Source organism: Haematobia irritans, chromosome 1 (assembly GCF_050003625.1).
Source record: "Haematobia irritans isolate KBUSLIRL chromosome 1, ASM5000362v1, whole genome shotgun sequence".
NCBI lineage: Eukaryota > Metazoa > Arthropoda > Insecta > Diptera > Muscidae > Haematobia > Haematobia irritans.
The window spans coordinates 1,391,188-1,409,888 of NC_134397.1; the positions used below are offsets into that span (position 1 = coordinate 1,391,188).

An 18,701-nucleotide genomic window follows, 5' to 3' on the forward strand; every position below is an offset into this window, starting at 1 on the left:
TGTTTCGATTTGAATCAATGAACATTTGAAGTTTGCGTCAATAAACTCAGCAGGTCCACTTTACAATCTGGGTACATGTGCGAACAATTAGCATCTAGAAATCCACTTCTCTCTGCCTCTTCGTAGGCTTCTTGGTAGACTGTTTCGGATGATGTAAATCCTTCATGTTGAGATGGTCTATGGGAAAATACATGAAAACATACTTCTGAATTTTATGTATTAAAAAATAGTATTCATAAAATGATTTAATGTTCATTAATTCCACTTTCCACATAAAAGGCTTACAATTATTTTTTTTATATCCCGATCAGTAGGGTAAATGCAGCAAATGTGGTATACCCATTTGTTTTTGGATAGCCAAATTTTTTGTTTTTGTCCGACGAGGCTAAGATTTTACAACATTCATTTTACTATTCGAATGAAAGTATTCGTATCGGATGATAAATTTGGCCAATTCTTTAAAGATTCGCAAAGGACTCAATTCGGTTTTATATCTTTATTTTAAGTTTTTCAGTTTTATGGAAATGTTTCAAAAATCACCAAATTTCGAGGACGATCGTCCTCATTTCACATAATTTTTTCTAAATCGCATCAGATAATACTAGAAAAAAAGTTTCTGAATTTCTCTACCGCTAAACAAGGCTTTATACGATAGTTAACATGTCGGTTTAAGCGTCCCCAGATTAACCTTGCGCTAATGGGGGTAAGTCGAGTAAAAAACAGTTTTGTTTATTTTTCGAAAAAAAAAACAATTCGTAATTTTAGAAGAAGGCTTCGAGAACAAATTCTCTTATGCTCCAAAAGCAAGTAGTTCTATGGATCACAATTCACAATTTACTCAACAATGTATCAAACTTCAATCGATTCCTTTTTGTGAGTAGTAAAAGCGAAATTATTGGAATTAAATTGCACATTACATTCTGAAGATTAGTTTGCATTAAGGATTCCCATGAAGCCACAATATAGATTAACTTTCTCATACACACACTTCTATATCAATTTTTATCATAGTTTTTTCTATTACACTGAAAAAAAAAGCATACTCGGTTCCAAAGATTTTGTCTTTACTTTAAAGAATTTGGTATTGATTCCGAGCCAAAGAAGCGGAGAATACAAGTAAGGATACTTTTAAGACACAATTCTCTTTTAAATTTAGGTTTTGTGTACTTGCTTCTAGGAAGCAAATTTTAATTTTTCGCTTTCTCAGCTTTTTTTCTTCATATGCTATCAAAGTCCTTTAAAAACGAGTTAACGGCAACTTTATTTTCCAAATTAGGTCTCGACTTCCAGTAGAAATTATGCTATGTTTGAAATAAAAAACTTCTTTAAAATAAAGTTTTGAAAAACATGTCCTATATTTGAACGATTTTTTGCTTTGTAGTCAAGATGCAAAAAGACAACAAAATTTAAAGACAATTTCATTAAATTTAAAGAATTTTTCTGAATTATTAAAGTCAAGTTGACCTTAGCCTATAAATTTTTTCTTTCATGTTAAGATACCCATTTTTAAGTCAAATCACTTAATTATAAGGACAATACGACTTCATTGAAAAGTTTATCGACTTTTGGACAAGGAAAATAACTTTATTTTAGAGAAATGCGTCTTCTATGCTAAGCAAAATTTGTATTCGTATTTTAAAGACATGAAATCTTTGACCTCACGACAATATTTTTTTCAGTGTACATATTTGGTTTTTAATCCAGAAATTTATCAAAAGCACATTTGTTACTGATATTTGCCGGCGTAAACGGCAGAACATTTGAGAGAACCATCGACGCAAACTTCATGACATAGTGGCATAGACATCTAATGCTTCAGTTGAATTGCTGCTTCAGCCTAACCTAACCTACGTAAAATTACTAAAACTGTTTGGGTAATTCACATCATTCATTTCTATTCAATTGTCGAAATGTATATTTTTTGGTTGTGAATTAAATTGGAAATACATTTATTTACTTACGTTAGAATAAAAGTAATGATGTCAGTGAGAATATTTTGATTTTCTTCTTCGTCAAAAGGATGCCGGGCCAGTTCGCAAACACTTCTCAACAGGCAGGTTTCGTGGAATCCATAACTAGCGAACATACATTGAGATCATTTGAAGAATTTTCTCTCTCTCACTCATCTCGCTTACCTAACCAACAAGTCTTCTAAACTTTGATACAATTCTCCAGCACTAAAGTCACTTGGATGCATACCCAGAGAAGATGATGTATTGTATGCCTCTAAAGATTTCCAGTGATTATTCTCCGGCCAAGGATCTGATATTATAGAACGTCGACGATATTTTGGACTATGTTTACCAGGCCAAATGGGTATATTGTAAAAGGACGAAAGCTGATGGGGCATATCGTAACCCATTTGGAAACACCAATCGATGAGAATTCTACGTTCGGGAAAGAATTCTGTGACCGGAACCGAAACGGAAGCCACCAACTAAAGAGAAATAGGTTTGCAACTAAAACAGAAACACGCAATGTACATTCTTCAGAAAACTTCACCTACACCCAGAGACGTTGATGCTGGATAAAGAAGCGAAGTACCACTGGCAATCAAATTGAAGGCGAGCAAGAAAGCTAGCATATTGTATTACGTTTCGGAGAGTACTTTCGTTGACAAATTCAACTTTACGACTGAAAAATTTCGATATATTGGGTTTTTGAAAGATTTGTTTGGTCATTGTCTTGTAATGAGGTCGTTCGACTGTAGTTGATGACTTTATTATTGCTATCGACAGTTGCCATGACATGATAATGGGAAGATCAAACATAATCATCAATTTGATGGCTTCTTTAGATCAACTGCCCTAAATGAGGTAGTTCGATTTTAAAGGGCGACTGTTTTGGTTTGAATATGAATTTAGCTCGTAGCTGGTTATTTTTGGCGATATATTTTGCCTTTTCGGGTTCTAGAGTGGACACGTACAATTCATCATTGACCTCCACATTAAGGACACCAGTGGAACGGATATTCTCTCGACGAAAACGGTGGCTTTTATTTCCCAAAGGTTCACATCTGAAGTTTACCGTAGCGGTTAGTAAACGTCTGTTGGCTATACATCCAAAAGGTTTGAATTTTGTGCTAGAAGCTGCCCTTTACTATCCCATGCCTACGGCTAGAATTGATTTGATTCCAAAGCGATTTCGAAAACCCACAACTAAAGCTCCCAAAGTCAGGGGACCAACTCCTTTGAATTTGATTGGTATACCAGGATCTTTGATAAAGTATAGAGCAAAACCTGCTACACGACCTCCATTGGTTCAGCGTATAGACTATAATGTGTCCTCTTTGAAATGGTTGCCATCAACTGTAGCGAATTATTCAGCAGTGCCTCCTAAATGGGCTAAATACAATACTCCACAGTATTTACATCAATACCAATGGACTCCATCAAAGCAAGAAAAGTATGTGCAAACGTACACAAACACAAAGTATCCAGCAAATAAATGGTATAATTGGAGAAGGCATTATAACAAATCAAATCACTGGAGTCGCTATGGCCGGAATATTGAATTCGATGAGAATGAAAAGAATAGCCAACATTACGATGAGAAGGAGGAGGAGGAATGGGATAATTGCGAGGACGCCTCACATTATGCCAACTATAGAAGTCGCAGAGATCTATTTGGACACTTTGAAGGTCTGACTAAGATGTAAGTTTAATAAATTCCCACTGTTGAATGTGCTTCTCTTGGTTTATCTTTAAAATTCCGACAAAATTAGATTCGTGGTTAGCGTTTTTTATTGCTAGCAAAGAGATATGTCTTTGTATAATAGTACCGATGAACTCTGGTTGTTAAGATTATATGTGAAAGCTCGATCAGGTGTATTGGGCTTGGAGCGTCAGTTGTATTTCAAATATTTAAAAGGAATAATACAAAATGTGTCATTCAGGTACTAATATGGTAAAAAGGGTATTAAATAATACCAAAACGTACATAATTCATTGAAGTAGCCGTTGATATAAAAAAAGCATATAAAACTCACCGCTGTTGGTTTTTTGTAATTTCTTCCGGTCACAATAGCAGCTTATTGTGAATTACTAGTACCATACAAATAAAAAATTGAGTTAACCCTTTCACTATCCAAATAAACCTAATGTTAAAAACTTTAATTTTTCTTCGTTTTTTACTTGTACTAATAGAATGTTGAAAAAATTGTAATTATGAGGACATACCTCAATTAGTTCAAGAGCTATATGAGTTTGTTCTGAATACTTAATTCTTGAATTGTGACCAAGAAAATAATCGCCATTTGGCCTATAATATCTATCAAAGTGTGAGGAAAAATACAAAAATTCTGATTCCGAAATAATATCTGGTATAGTTTTTGTATAAATGTTAATTTACTAGGAACGTATAGTAGAAAAATGGTCTCAAAATAGAGTATTTTTCGTAAATTGATAAAGAAATTTACAAAAATGAATTTTAGTGCTCACCAGTATGAAACATATTTATATACTATTTATATTAAAGCCTCTACTCTAAAATACCATCAAGAAATAAATCCAAGTGGGGAAACGGAGTTGGGTGTCGTTTTCGAATGTCCTATGGTAAAACCTTTAGAAAAATGAGAATATCACACAAGATATCCTATTGAGACCAAATGTAGGAGGTTGGAACAATTTCATGAAAATATTGTCTAAATCAAACGCAGTTTCGGCATTAAAATCAACTCGTTTATAATAAAGACGTTAATTCCAGTTTTTGTGGACGTTGTGCATATGAGATAACCCTTCACATATGGCAGTTTCACGTAGATCTATAAGCTTATTTTTATTTTTAATAATCCCGTAGTCTTCCTATCAAAAACTTCCTTTGGATTTTTCGTCCTAATTTACACTGAAAAAACAGTGAACCCACCAGGAAGAAAACTTTCAGTTAATTTTAGAAAATTTTGAATATTTGTAGAAAATTTTAACTAAACAGTATTACAAACGTTGGCATCACGCCGATGTCATAAAAATAAGTAAATATTTTTCGACAACTACAAGAAAATTTATTAGACATAACTAAGTTTTTTCACTTGTTAAAGAACATTTTGTAGTTTGAAGAAAAAACTTGGAGTTCAAAATTGCAAGAATGTCTTTAGTGACATACGAAGTTCACGATGGACGCATTTTTGGTAAAATTTACAAATTTAAAGAAATTCTGAACTATTTTGTGGAAGACACGAATTTAGTTAATCTTTATGCTTCATTTGAGTATATTTTTTTCCTCGGGTTTAGTTAATTTAACTAACGTACACAAAAAAGTATTAGAATAAAGAAAACTTTCTCCAAACATAATATTTCTATGAACTAAAATAAAGTTAAATTGGCTTTAGTGAAATAGAGTGTTCACTTTTTTTTTAGTGTACTTGTTGTTGATTTCAAATATTCTACTTTTAAAAATTGTGATATTATTTTGTTTTTTATTGCTCTATTCTGTATAATTTCAGTTTGGGAATCGATATGAAATCATGTATTATGAGAGCTATGTGTGACAGCAAGCGATTTTTAATGCCACCAGGATACTCACTGGTCCATGATATAGTCAGGGTTATATTCAAGTAAGTCTCCATCAAATTAAAGAAGCCCCTTCGCAAGTATTTCATTTTTGTTTCTCTATGCGAATAGATTTCCCACAGTAAATGGATACGAAGATGACTACTCACGCATAATGAAGCAAGACTATGAGACCTGTGATGGGTTTCTTCGGCGTAAATGTCCCTTTAGTGTTTTGGATTTATTTTTAAATTCTAAAAGGTCATTATAAATAAAAAAAAAGTTGTTAAAAAATGGTTGTTAAAAATTTCATTTATTGACGCCGACTACATAACAAAATGTGATGACCATAGGGAATCCTTGCATAGGTGATATCGTGTAGCACAATCTCCTATATGAGCATTAGCAGCATCGTATCTTAGTTCCTTGTGGCCATGTTCTCTATGAAAAGCTTCGGGTAGTGTAAAAATAGTTCTCATTAACTCGCCCACAAAAGATCCTGGCTCATGATCTCCTTGTTTTTGCCCAGTCTCACATAGAGCCCTTAGAACACAATGATGTCCATTTGAACCGCGCCTTAAAAAAAAAATAAAAATAGATATTAGTAATCATGAGTATGTGTGAGTCTGTATTTGAATACATTTTTTTATTGGCATCTTGTGATGGCACGTGAATAGAATGAATGGGTGTCTTTATGCTCCCAGCAAAAAAAATTGGAAGTACTTCTAAAGGCACAACTTTAAAAGCACTTCCAAAAATGTCCTCCCAAAGATGTTCTTTATTTTAACAACTCAGGAAGTTCTTTTCATTCAATTTTTTTGTAAATCGCTTTTTTCATATTTTTGAAAGGAAATTTTAACTTCTTTTGTTTCAAATAAGTTAAAAACAGAATAAAGATTAATAAAATGGTACAAATTATTAAAACTTTTTCGAAAAAAATGCTGAATCCAATGTAGAAAAATTGCCAATTTTTGAAAATATTTGATGTCAAACGTTTGAGACAAGCGGTACAATGCTTTAAAAATCATTAAAAATTATAAAAATTATATTGTTGCAAATTTTTTTAATTTACATCCAAAACACTGAATTCGGATCACACCTTAAGAAGTGCTGTAAATTCAGTGCAACGGCATTTAAAATAGTAGACATCCTTCCTATGACAAGCCCGTGTTAAATTCATCGTTTCGGCGCCAATTTGCACCACTTCCGGATCCAAAAAGAACATTTTCACTACTTTTTTGGCGACGCTTTTTTTGCTGGGCTGTGATTGCAAGGTCCTTTCAATTGTTATTGTTATTTAATATTAATATTTTATCACTTAAATCCCAGTTGAGAGTAATTGTTTAAAGTAATTGAAGGATATCCCTTCTTCATGTTTCAACCAGAATGTCTTGCGTATGTGTGTGTGTGTGTACACTAGCAAGCGACACTACATTGACACGCAGTAAAGGGAAGAGACCAAAGGATTCAATTCCTTCGAAAGCAAGTTTGAATTGTGCGGGACCCTTCTGTGTATGCTTTGTCTATTATCGTTACACAGTGGGGAAGAATAACATCTTATCACTTTGAGAAGAAAATTCAGGTTATTTATCGACATATATCTATCAAATTGGTTTATACAGTGGATAACGGATATAAGAAACTCAGTAAAATACACAATTTTTTGTTTCTTATATGCGTTATTTTTCTTATAGGCAATTATTATTCACCAGAAAAAGCGGGTATGGTGTTTTTAATGACTTTTTTATATTTTCTTATATGATATGTGCTTATAGCCGTTACCTGCTGTAAAAGCTAATAAGAAAGACCATCAAACTCATATGCAGTGCTGGCTGGTAGTATTTGTTTAGCCTGCTGCCTGGGGTAAGCTCCTTACACACAAAAAAATATCAATTAATTTGATTGTCAATACAATTAAAATTATGTTTAAATTTGAGCTAACAACGCAATTTGTAAATACAATTACGATTTTAGTCACTTTAGCAACCAATTTTGTTATATCAACAAACATTTTGTTATAACAACAAAAATTTTGTTGAACTTAAAAATTTTCTGTAACAACAATTTATTGTTAGCTCAAAAATTATAATATTATTTTCTGTGTACGATTGAAATGTAATTAAGTATGAGCTGTACTCAAAAGGAAAGGGACATTTGTGTGTAACCGTTCAGTAGTTTCCATGCCCCGAACCATGGAAACTACTGAATGATTGCGATATAATTAGAGATTCTACAATTTAAATACGATTAAAGAAAGGAAGGAAATTTTAATGCCAGAAATCTCGATATACATAGATTCCATATATAGAGCGGTCTCTACGACATTTGGAATGTTAAAAATACAAACATGATATATAAACGCCAAATTTCTTTAATCTAACTCTAAATAGATTTTAAATTACAGAGCGTAGTTATTAGCACTGATAGTAATGAAGGATACACTCTAGCCACTCTGAAAAACTCCCCCATTGTTTATTATTCCATATCCTGATTGGTATGTCCTTTGAAACTTGCTTTGTATGGTTGTGTGCCGAATTGTGATTGTCATATGAAAGTGCGAGATATCTCCATATATATGTACATAGTCGAAGTATATACGCACGTATTAGGGTGGATAGAAAAAGTATTGCTGACGTCTAAAAATACATTTTTTGATCTTTCGCATTCAACCATAGAAACAACATATCTTAAGTTGTATATATGTAATTGCAAAATCAGTGATTAAATTCAGTTCTATTATTTGTAAATACGAATAAAGAGAACTATTGGAGGCAGGGTCTGTACATAAGTAAAATGCGGGGTGTATTACCAACCCCCATTGTATGTAAGAACGAAGTTTCACATCTTGTTCAGCAAAAACGCTGTTAAGCTAGGGATTCGAGTTAACTATCGATTGTTCCGTTTTCATTTTGACTTTCTCAAAAATTGAAAATTGTGTAGTCGTTCTTTGTTAACGTATTTAGCATGGTATTATCTACTATGACACATAATTGCTTTTCTTTTCTGAGAAAGAAAAATTTAGCTAAGTTCTTTTTTTTTTTTGTGGTCAAAAAAATGTTTTTTAAAAGTAAATGAAAAAGGTTAGGTACAATCGTTGCATCAGTTGTCATAAATTCGGGTTATTTACTCTTTAAGAAAACACTTTATAAGAAAGGGGAATTACATTTGTCAAAAATTTCGTTCCGGAGGAAAGTATTTTTTTGGGTGTAGTCACTAGATAGGGTCACGGCCTAAAGGGAAAAAAAGTTGATGCGGTCACCCCCAGTTTTGTAGCATATTCGAAGACAATTTCAGAACACCAAAACTTTTTTTTCGTGCACACTCAAAAAAAAAGTGAACTCTCTATTCCACTAAAGCCAATTTAACTTTATTTTAGTTCATGGAATTATTATATTTTGGAATTATTATTTTTGGAGAAAGTTTCATTTACTCTAATAATTTTTTGCGTACGTTAGTTAAATGAACTAAAAAACGGGAAAAAATTATTCTCAAATTAAGCAAAAAGATTTACTAAATTCGCGCTTCCCACAAAATAGTTCATTATTTCTTTAAATTTGTAAATTTTACCAAAAATGCGTCATCATGAACTTTGTATGTCACTAAAGATATTCTTGCATTTTTTAACTCCAAGTTTTTCCTTCAAACTACAAAATTTTCTTTGACAAGTGAAAAAACTTAATTATGACTAATTTAAATTAACCAAAAATTTTCTTCCTGGTGGGTTCACTGTTTTTTCAGTGCACCCTTCGACCCCCCGAAAGCGAAAGTGATTGTTAGAATTTTATAACAGTAGGCTCTCAAATAGTTCTAGCAAAAACACATGCACTTAGCATAACGCAGAAAATGCCGTAGTGCAAACAACGAGTATGTATATAAAGGTACCCTTAGAAATTTACAGATAAACAGGTTTTGTGTTCTAAATGTCTTATAAATTAATTTCGTAGATGTGAATAACGATGTGCATGTGGTTTCGATCGGACATCATGACAACACAGCAAAAACTATTTGGTGGTGTGTAGGGTGACATATTGACTTTTTAAAATCTCTGTAACTTTTTTGTTTATGAATATAAGTAAATACTTCAAAAGCAAAAGTTTCATATTTTGTTAAGGTCTTTATAATGGTCATCAGAAATGGGCATCAAAGGGGTATACGAAGCGAAATAAAAAAATAAAAAATCAAATTTGACGTCGGAGTCACAAATGACCAATGCACGAAATATAGCCCCTCATCAACCACGAACAACGATATGCGTTTCTTTTCGATCGGACTTCAAATGACGACACAGCACAATAAATTGTATTTCGGGGGGTCGCAGGGTGCACGAAAAAAAAAGTTTTGGTGTTCTGAAATTGTCTTCGAATATGCTACAATACTGGGGGGTGACCGCATCAACTTTTTTTCATGACCCTATCTAGTAGTCACACGATAGAACCCCAAGAATAATTTCGAAATCAAACATTGTACTTCAAAGACAGTCTTTCGATTTTTAAGATGTTAATCCATTTAAAAAGCCAATTTTAGATAAATGAGCCATTAAGAGCCAATGCAATTCTATTAAGGCAAACATAGTTCGAATGGTTATGATTCGTATTTGTTTGTCCTTAAAAAATACCCTTGTACCATGGTGGCTCATGGGCTATAAATTCAATCCCATTCGATCTTCTGCTCACGTACAAAATTCACTTGCTTGGAAGAAAAAAAAAAAACGATTATCCCCCGTGGTGGTGAACGTAATTTTAATCCACACTGTGCTCGCTTCAAATTTATTATTATTTACTTCATTCATGTTTAGCTGTCTATTTGTTATATTATATGTTTCTCGTTGTGTATAACACATTGCTCTCATTCATAAATATAACACTTTGTTCTCATTCATAATTATACTCATTGCTCTTGTCACTTTAATAATCTCACGTAGAATGATTCTCAATGAGTATTGTTATTGTTTTTTTTATATTACTTTACTAATATGAATATGTTGTTGTTGCTTTCAAAAACTGTTAATATCAATGAATGTAAACCTATGAATGAAAAAGAGTAAGCTTAAGCAACACTTTATACGTATGTAGAAAATATGAATGACTTTGAAATATCATTGATAAAATAATGAATGAAGTACCGCTTTAAATTTGGTACACTAGAATTGAACAATGAAATCAAAAATCACTTTAGCTTCGCCCATTGATTGAAACAAGTGAACAGCTCGCGAATAAAGTCTTCAACAGAATTTTTAATAAATCTACCTTATGGTGTAATAAAATTCAAACTCAACATTTGTTTTATTCCTCACCATAAGTGTTGGTCCTTCTGGAACCGGATCTTCCAGTCATTTAATAAAATCTGGAATTCCACAACTATCAAAATCGAAGAACGTATCAATTTTATTTAAAAAATAAAAAAAAAATCGATCTCGTTCTGATCAAGTTTTGGACGCAAATTTTGATTGCACTATACTTGTCTTAAGGAAGTTCTTGTGCAAATTAAAGTAAAAAATAACACATCATGTCGGAAGAAATGAATTCCTTGACGATGACCAGAGGTCGCTTGAAAGGCTCAATTACTCGTGCTTTGGCGTTTGCTCAGGTTCCATCCGCAGAAACAACTTTCGATGATGTGGTTAGCCGCTTGGAGCGTTTGGAAGAGGTTTGGCAAACGTTTGTAAAATTAACAGACGATTTATACAAATTCAAAGATGTGGAAACTTTTGCGGACCCGGAGGCTGATTTTGCAAGCTACGAAGAGAAATACCTTTCAGCGCGTGGTAAACTGTATGCTTTAAAATCACAATATGCTCCTACTTTGAATGAAAGTACAGCCAACTCGGGAGCAATAGCAAAGTTGGCAGATCAACAGGCTGCATTTTTGGAAAAACTTTCAACGACTAGCCATCCTAAAGAAAATGATTTACCTCGCATAAATATTCCATTTTTTACAGGGACATACAAAGATTGGCCAAGTTTTAAAGATCTTTTTGAGAGCGCTATAGGATCAAAAGGAATATCAAATATTCAAAAGTTTCATTACCTGAAGTCGCTACTCAAAGAAGATGCCGCAAGATTAATACAACATATTCCGGTTACCGAAACTGCTTTTCAAACAACTTGGACAAGGCTCAATGATAGGTATGATCGCCCTAAGCAAATTGTTACTTCTTTCATAGAAGCATTTATGGCCCTACCATCAATATCGGCGGAAAATGCTGCAACCATGAGAAAAATATCTGACGGGGCAAATGAAATAATTCGTGGTCTTGATGCTATAGGTAAAGATGAAAGAGATTGGTGGTTAATCTATTTATTGTTATCTAAACTTGATCCTGAATCAAAGAGCAAGTGGATTCGTGATAGTCGGGATAATCCACTTCCTACCATTAACGATTTTTTTGAATTCTTAGACAATCGCTGCGAAGAGGTTGAATTGTGTGCAAAGAAACAGGCCCATCAATCCAAGCACAGTCATTCAGGCAAGTCACAAGGTAACCATACAAAATGTCTGGTGAGTACTAAAGCAAAACCCAGCTGTTTATTGTGCAAGTCTCCCGACCATTCAATCTTTACATGTCCCACATTTCTGCAAAAAGATATTAATGAGCGACGTCACTTCGTAAAAGAATCTGCACTATGTTATAATTGTCTCAGACAGGGTCATGCGGTTTCCAACTGTGTATCAAAAGGTAGATGCAAGCAATGTCATCGAAGACATCATTCACTCCTACATCTTCCGAGTAATGAACATGAACCTACATATTTACCCGGTCAAGTTTCGGAGTCTTCACCCCCTGAATCACCGTCTTCTTCTAATAATACAGCTAGTGCCAATATTCAGTGGTCCACTACCGCTAACGTTGCATGTCCCATTTCGTTACCTTCACTTCCATCTAGTAGTAAACATTGTACGTCAGACAAAGAATTTATCATGCCCACTGCTTCTATTTATGTCAGAGATCGCTTTGGAAAGTTTATAACATGTCGAGCTTTATTAGATACCGCTTCAAAGCTGTCTTTTATCACTGAGAGTTGTGCTCAACGTCTAGGCCTTCAAAGATATCCCTCAATAATAATTGTAAATGGTATTTCATCAATTAAAGCCGAGACAACTCGGGGTTTATGTCAAATATTCGTACGTTCACGCATATCTGAGCAATCGATTAACGCCAAGGTACATGTTCTGCCTAAAATAACTACATCTCTTCCTGGCTACAGCTTTGAAAATAAGATCAAAAATCAACTTATGGATTTGCCTCTTGCTGACCCCACATACAACATTTCGTCACAGATTGATATTTTATTTGGCCTAGAACATATTTGGAACATTTTCACATTCAACAAACGTATTGATTCACAGGGCAATACTATTGCAATTTCAACAATTTTTGGATGGGTTGTAACTTGTGCTGAGACAGAGCAAATTTACAACCAAACTACTACACTTGTTACCACCGTGGGTATTGATCGTTGCCTTCGGAGCTTTTGGGAACTAGAAGAAACTGAACACCATACTAAAGCCGATCCAGATGACATTTTTGTAGAGACGCACTTTCAAACCACTCACTCGCGTGCAAGTGATGGTAAGTACGTAGTTCAGTTGCCTTTTAAAAATGAAAACCCAATATTTGGAAATACACTAAATGGTGCGCTATCTCGATTCTATGCTGTCGAAAGAAGGCTTCAGCGAAATCCAGCAATTCGAGATAAGTATATTGGTTTTATGCGAGATTATGAAAAATTGGGACATATGCGTAAACTCAAACCTCATGAGATTAATGTTACTGATGGTAGAGTTTTTTATCTACCCCATCATCCAGTTTTGGGAGAAAAAATTAGAGTCGTGTTTGATGGCTCATTTCAAGATTCCAACGGTATATCGCTTAATAATAACTTGCACATTGGGCCAAGTATACAACGGGACTTATTTGCTGTTTGTTTGAGATTTCGTTTCCACAGGTATGTTTTCTCAGCCGACATAGTAAAAATGTTCAGACAAATATGGATATCTGAACATCACAAAAATTATCAACGTATTGTATGGAGAGAGTCGCCGTTACACGAGGTACAACATTACATTTTATGCACGGTTACATATGGCACATCTTGTGCGCCATATCTTTCAGTACGAGTGTTGGAGCAGTTAGCCTATGATTATAAATCCAAGTTCCCCATTGCATCGAAGGTGGTAATGGAGGACTTTTATGTAGATGATGTTATTACCGGGGCACAAACGGAAGAAGAAATAGTTTTCATACGTGACAATTTGGTAAATCTACTAGCCCAAGCAGGCCTGGAACTAAGGAAATGGGTTTCAAATTGCGTGAGTATATCAGATAGTACACAAGATCAATTGTTTTTTGCAGCTCCCGAAAAGGATGTAAAAAAGGTGCTCGGTATTTTTTGGAGACCATCGTCAGATCAACTGGGGTATCATATAGAACTCAACAAAAATCCAGTCGCAACAAAAAGGCAGGTACTATCTGATGTATCACGTATATTTGATCCCATGGGTTTATTATCTCCTGTGGTAATACAATTTAAAATTCTACTAAGAGAACTATGGTCACACAAGCTATCGTGGGATGAACCACTTCCTGAAAATCTTACACGTCAATGGACTACATTTCGACAAGATTTAATTTCTATTCAAGATTTTACACTTCCACGATACATTTTGAATGATGTCACAAAATTGGAGCTGCATGGTTTCTCGGATGCTTCCATACACGCATACTCTGCCGCAGTTTATTGTCGATTCGTAGACGACACTGGTCATACTCATGTCAAACTCATTGCTGCTAAAACAAGGGTAGCTCCCATCAAACAAAAATCGTTGCCGTGTCTTGAATTATGCGGAGCTCTTATTTTATTTCGTCTACTCAAAAGAATAAAAGAAGCCTTGCCACACAAATCAATTGATATACGAGCTTGGTGTGATTCAACAATTGTTTTGTGTTGGCTATCTCAACCACCCATTAAGTTAAAGACATTCGAAGCCAACAGAACATCAGAAATATTGGAAATATTGCCTCGTAAGTTTTGGAATCATGTTGCCTCTAAAGAAAATCCGGCCGACTGTGCCTCAAGAGGGATGCCTGTATCAACACTTCGTTCCTTTGATCTTTGGTGGACGGGCCCACAATGGCTGAGGGACCCATTCCAAATCAGTAATATGAATAACTGTTCTAATTCATTTGATGTAATTACAGATCCTGACGCCCTTTCTGCCTTTAAACTTTCTTCAAAAGTTCTGGTCTCAACAGTGAATGACTATAATCCACTACATGAATTGGTACACCGCATTTCGAAATGGAATAAACTCATACGTGTCGTAGCCTACATCTTCAAGTTCATCAATGCCACTAGATATCCACACCAAATAAAATCGCCGAATATTTCGTTCAACAACTTTAAACACGCCGAACTAATTCTGACAAAGTATGCCCAAGATGCCTTTAGCGAAGAGCGCACGCTATTACAAAGTAAACGCCTAGTAAGTACAACATCTTCATTAGCAAAACTACACCCCTTCATAGACAGCAGCGGCTTGTTACGGGTAGGTGGGCGCCTACGTAACTCAGAACTAGACAATGCTTCAAAATATCCAATAATCTTGCCAAAATGTAGCCGAATAACCAAATTGATTTTACAAAACCTTCATGAGAAAAATCTGCATCCCGGAGTATCGGCCTTATTTGTTATTGCCCGTCAAACCTATTGGATTATTGGTGCAAGAAATCTGATTCGAAATCTGACTCATAATTGCCTCAAATGTTTTCGACAACGACAAATTAATACACAACAGTTAATGGCAGATTTACCATCCATCCGGGTACGTCAAGCGTTTCCCTTTGAAAATACTGGTTGCGACTATGCAGGCCCAATAATTTTAAAACAATACTCAGGACGAAATGCAAAGAAATCTAAAGGGTATATCTGTTTATTTGTATGCCTAGTCACCTCCGCCATACATTTGGAACTCGCCACTGATTTAAGCACCGATTGTTTTATTGCCGCTTTAAAAAGATTTATATCGAGAAGAGGAAAATGTAAAAAAAATCTTTAGTGACAATGGAAGAAATTTTCTTGGGGCATCTCGAGAATTAAACGAGATGCACAAAGTAATTTTGTCGCAAACTCATAACGAAATTGTCTCCGCATCTTTAGCCGAAGACGGTATACAATGGACGTTTATTCCTCCATTTGCACCCCACTGGGGTGGAATGTGGGAGTCGGCGGTTCGATCGGTTAAGTTGCATCTTAAGCGAGTTATTGGAAATACAGAATTAACATTCGAGCAGATGCACACTCTATTGGCTCAGGTGGAAGCCGTAGTTAATTCAAGACCCCTAGGCACTGTTCCAGATACAGATTGCGAATACCTTTCGCCGGCTCATTTTCTTATTGGCAGGCCTTATACAACTGTTCCCGAAGGAGATCTGGTCAACCTCACACCAAACAGACTTGGATATTGGCAGCATGTACAAAATATGTTTCAAGGTTTCTGGCGACGTTGGCATCAAGAATATTTAACTTCTCTGCAACAGCGACCAAAATGGAATAGACCTCAACCAAATCTAGCAGTTGGAGATGTTGTTGTAGTCAAAGAAAAGAATTTACCTCCCTCCAAATTTCTACTGGCAAAAGTGATCGAAACATATCCCGGTATAGATGGCAATGTAAGAGCTGTGAAACTTAAAACGCAATGCGGAGAAATGACACGTCCTATTTCTACCTTGGTAAAACTTCCCATAATCTGAAACTACGTTTCAGGGGGGCCGGGATGGTGGTGAACGTAATTTTAATCCACACTGTGCTCGCTTCAAATTTATTATTATTTACTTCATTCATGTTTAGCTGTCTATTTGTTATATTATATGTTTCTCGTTGTGTATAACACATTGCTCTCATTCATAAATATAACACTTTGTTCTCATTCATAATTATACTCATTGCTCTTGTCACTTTAATAATCTCACGTAGAATGATTCTCAATGAGTATTGTTATTGTTTTTTTTATATTACTTTACTAATATGAATATGTTGTTGTTGCTTTCAAAAACTGTTAATATCAATGAATGTAAACCTATGAATGAAAAAGAGTAAGCTTAAGCAACACTTTATACGTATGTAGAAAATATGAATGACTTTGAAATATCATTGATAAAATAATGAATGAAGTACCGCTTTAAATTTGGTACACTAGAATTGAACAATGAAATCAAAAATCACTTTAGCTTCGCCCATTGATTGAAACAAGTGAACAGCTCGCGAATAAAGTCTTCAACAGAATTTTTAATAAATCTACCTTATGGTGTAATAAAATTCAAACTCAACATTTGTTTTATTCCTCACCACCCCGTTACACAAGAGTTTGCGATTGCATATGTCGTGAAAAGCGACCCCGCTTAATATACATTTGTATCAGTTCATAAATGGCTGTGTTTGCTAATTTCAGTGTGATTGTGTTTGTGATGCATTTCTGAAACACTTCAATTAGTTTCACTCAAGTACCATCAACACTTCTGTCATAAACAAAGCAAGAATCTATCCTGAACAAAATTGTGTTGTGGAACTGTATGACATTGACGGGATGAGCAACGGACCACTGATATATAATGGGTGTGGGTGTGGAATCATTCAAATGGTGTTTTTAGCAATAGCAATGAATATTTTCGCTGTCATCTTCTTACCCTTCCAAATAGGTTTCGATCCTTTCGTATAAATCATGACGTGTCCTGCGATGATGGTGTATATGGATTCTATCTAATCGGGAAAAGCTATCACTGCTTCGGATGGTACGCCTATGATGACGATGAGTTACATTTTCAGATGACAAATTTTCTCCCATGGGGATGCTTCGCTTTCCAAAAATAGGGAATATTCGATGTTCAGCGCGGCCAGTGCCAATGGCATATCCAGGTTTGCCTTGACTTTTGTAATTCATTGTATCAAATCTCCTAGATCCTCCGGCCATGGGGTGTTTGCGCATATAATTATTCAGTCTAAAATAGGAGTTGTGTAAAAGTAATTCCTCCACCAGATTGTTTTCTACTCACCTTGAGGGTAAATTCCACCAGGGATATTTAGCTGTCAAGCGTGGAGAACTTCTGTTAGATATCATCCATTTCTTGAAAGGATGCTGGGGTTTTGGGCTATAATAGAAGTTATCCTTGCGTCTTCCAAACGAGTATGTACCGCTGTTGAATTTTTGCCAATTTGGATATTGTTTGGGTCTATAGTAACTGTCTGATTGTCTATTGTCATAGTATTTCCAATGCATGGGTGGTCGAAAAGGGGACTGCAGATTGTTATAGTATTGCGTAGCAGATGATGTAATATTTTTCGCTTTCGTATCCACGTATTTAATGTTGGTAATGGTGTCATTTCTAGTGGTTCCAAGAGTTCCATCTTTCAAACGATCAGTCAGATCATTCAGTATCTCACTAGGCGGTTTACTAGGTAATTCCCAGGCCAAGGCCACAGTTACTCCCAGAATTAGATAGTTTGTATAGTCCACGATGCCCACAATTAAATCATAAACTTTAAGGTGAAGAAATAACGCTGTGAAAACCAAAACTTCTTGCGTAGTAACTCAAACAAAATCTTACCCAATTGAAACGAGGAACCCTCGGGAAATTCTAAATATCTTCGTTTACGTTTCAATGGAGCATTGCCATGAAGATGTTCCTCCTCTAGTTGTTGTACAATTTGTTGATCCAGAGAATTGTTAGTTTGAATATTCCCAATGACCGGATGTAGCAAGAGCAACATTGTTGCCACACAATGCAAAGTGTGCAAAATGCGTTTGAACTGCATTTCTAAGATGCAGGAAGTTGTCTTCAATTGATGAGATTGGAGCCCACTCTTTGTAGTCTGATAGTAAACTGGTGTTGTGTAAGATGCCATCAATGAAAATTCATGTGCCTCATGTGTTTCTTAGAACAGGCAGAGGTTGCCAGTAGATGTAGAACCAGCTTAAAGCAGTGGTAATTTAACTTTCATTTTTGAGTAACTCACTGCTGAAGATTTACACATTTACACTCACACACTGATGGCATATACAGTGTTATGAAACCCATTGAATAACTGCCAAAAAGAGGAAATAACTGAAGTTCACATACTAAAACATTTTCTCAAAAAAAAAAAAAAAAAAACAAGCGATCATGCTAGCCATTGTGCCAAGTTTGCTTGTAAAGCAAACATTTTTTCTCGCATGTGGACA

At 35.0% G+C, this 18,701-nt stretch overlaps 4 protein-coding genes across 4 annotated transcripts; 2 read left to right on the forward strand and 2 right to left on the reverse strand.

Annotated features, from left to right (window-relative positions):
• Positions 1 to 14: 14 nt before the first annotated feature.
• Positions 15 to 2,771, reverse strand: LOC142220017 (uncharacterized). The gene is made up of 4 exons (XM_075288864.1): positions 2,595 to 2,771; positions 2,136 to 2,437; positions 1,962 to 2,075; positions 15 to 177 (listed from the first exon to the last, which is right to left on the reverse strand). Exons 1-4 carry the CDS (start codon positions 2,769 to 2,771, stop codon positions 15 to 17), a joined length of 756 nt encoding a protein of 251 aa, XP_075144979.1.
• LOC142220056 (uncharacterized) lies at positions 1,930 to 5,757 on the forward strand. Its single transcript, XM_075288921.1, has 3 exons — positions 1,930 to 3,654; positions 5,441 to 5,551; positions 5,619 to 5,757. The coding sequence occupies exons 1-3, from the start codon at positions 2,855 to 2,857 to the stop codon at positions 5,755 to 5,757; spliced, it is 1,050 nt and encodes a 349-aa protein (XP_075145036.1). The 5' UTR covers positions 1,930 to 2,854.
• A 21-nt stretch (positions 5,758 to 5,778) lies between these two features.
• On the reverse strand, positions 5,779 to 18,431 carry LOC142219952 (uncharacterized). The gene is made up of 4 exons (XM_075288737.1): positions 18,088 to 18,431; positions 17,536 to 18,019; positions 17,170 to 17,481; positions 5,779 to 6,062 (listed from the first exon to the last, which is right to left on the reverse strand). Exons 1-4 carry the CDS (start codon positions 18,383 to 18,385, stop codon positions 5,813 to 5,815), a joined length of 1,344 nt encoding a protein of 447 aa, XP_075144852.1. The 5' UTR covers positions 18,386 to 18,431; the 3' UTR covers positions 5,779 to 5,812.
• LOC142236939 (uncharacterized) lies at positions 10,992 to 15,547 on the forward strand. Its single transcript, XM_075308223.1, has 2 exons — positions 10,992 to 14,508; positions 14,686 to 15,547. The coding sequence occupies exons 1-2, from the start codon at positions 10,992 to 10,994 to the stop codon at positions 15,540 to 15,542; spliced, it is 4,374 nt and encodes a 1,457-aa protein (XP_075164338.1). The 3' UTR covers positions 15,543 to 15,547.
• Positions 18,432 to 18,701: the final 270 nt, after the last annotated feature.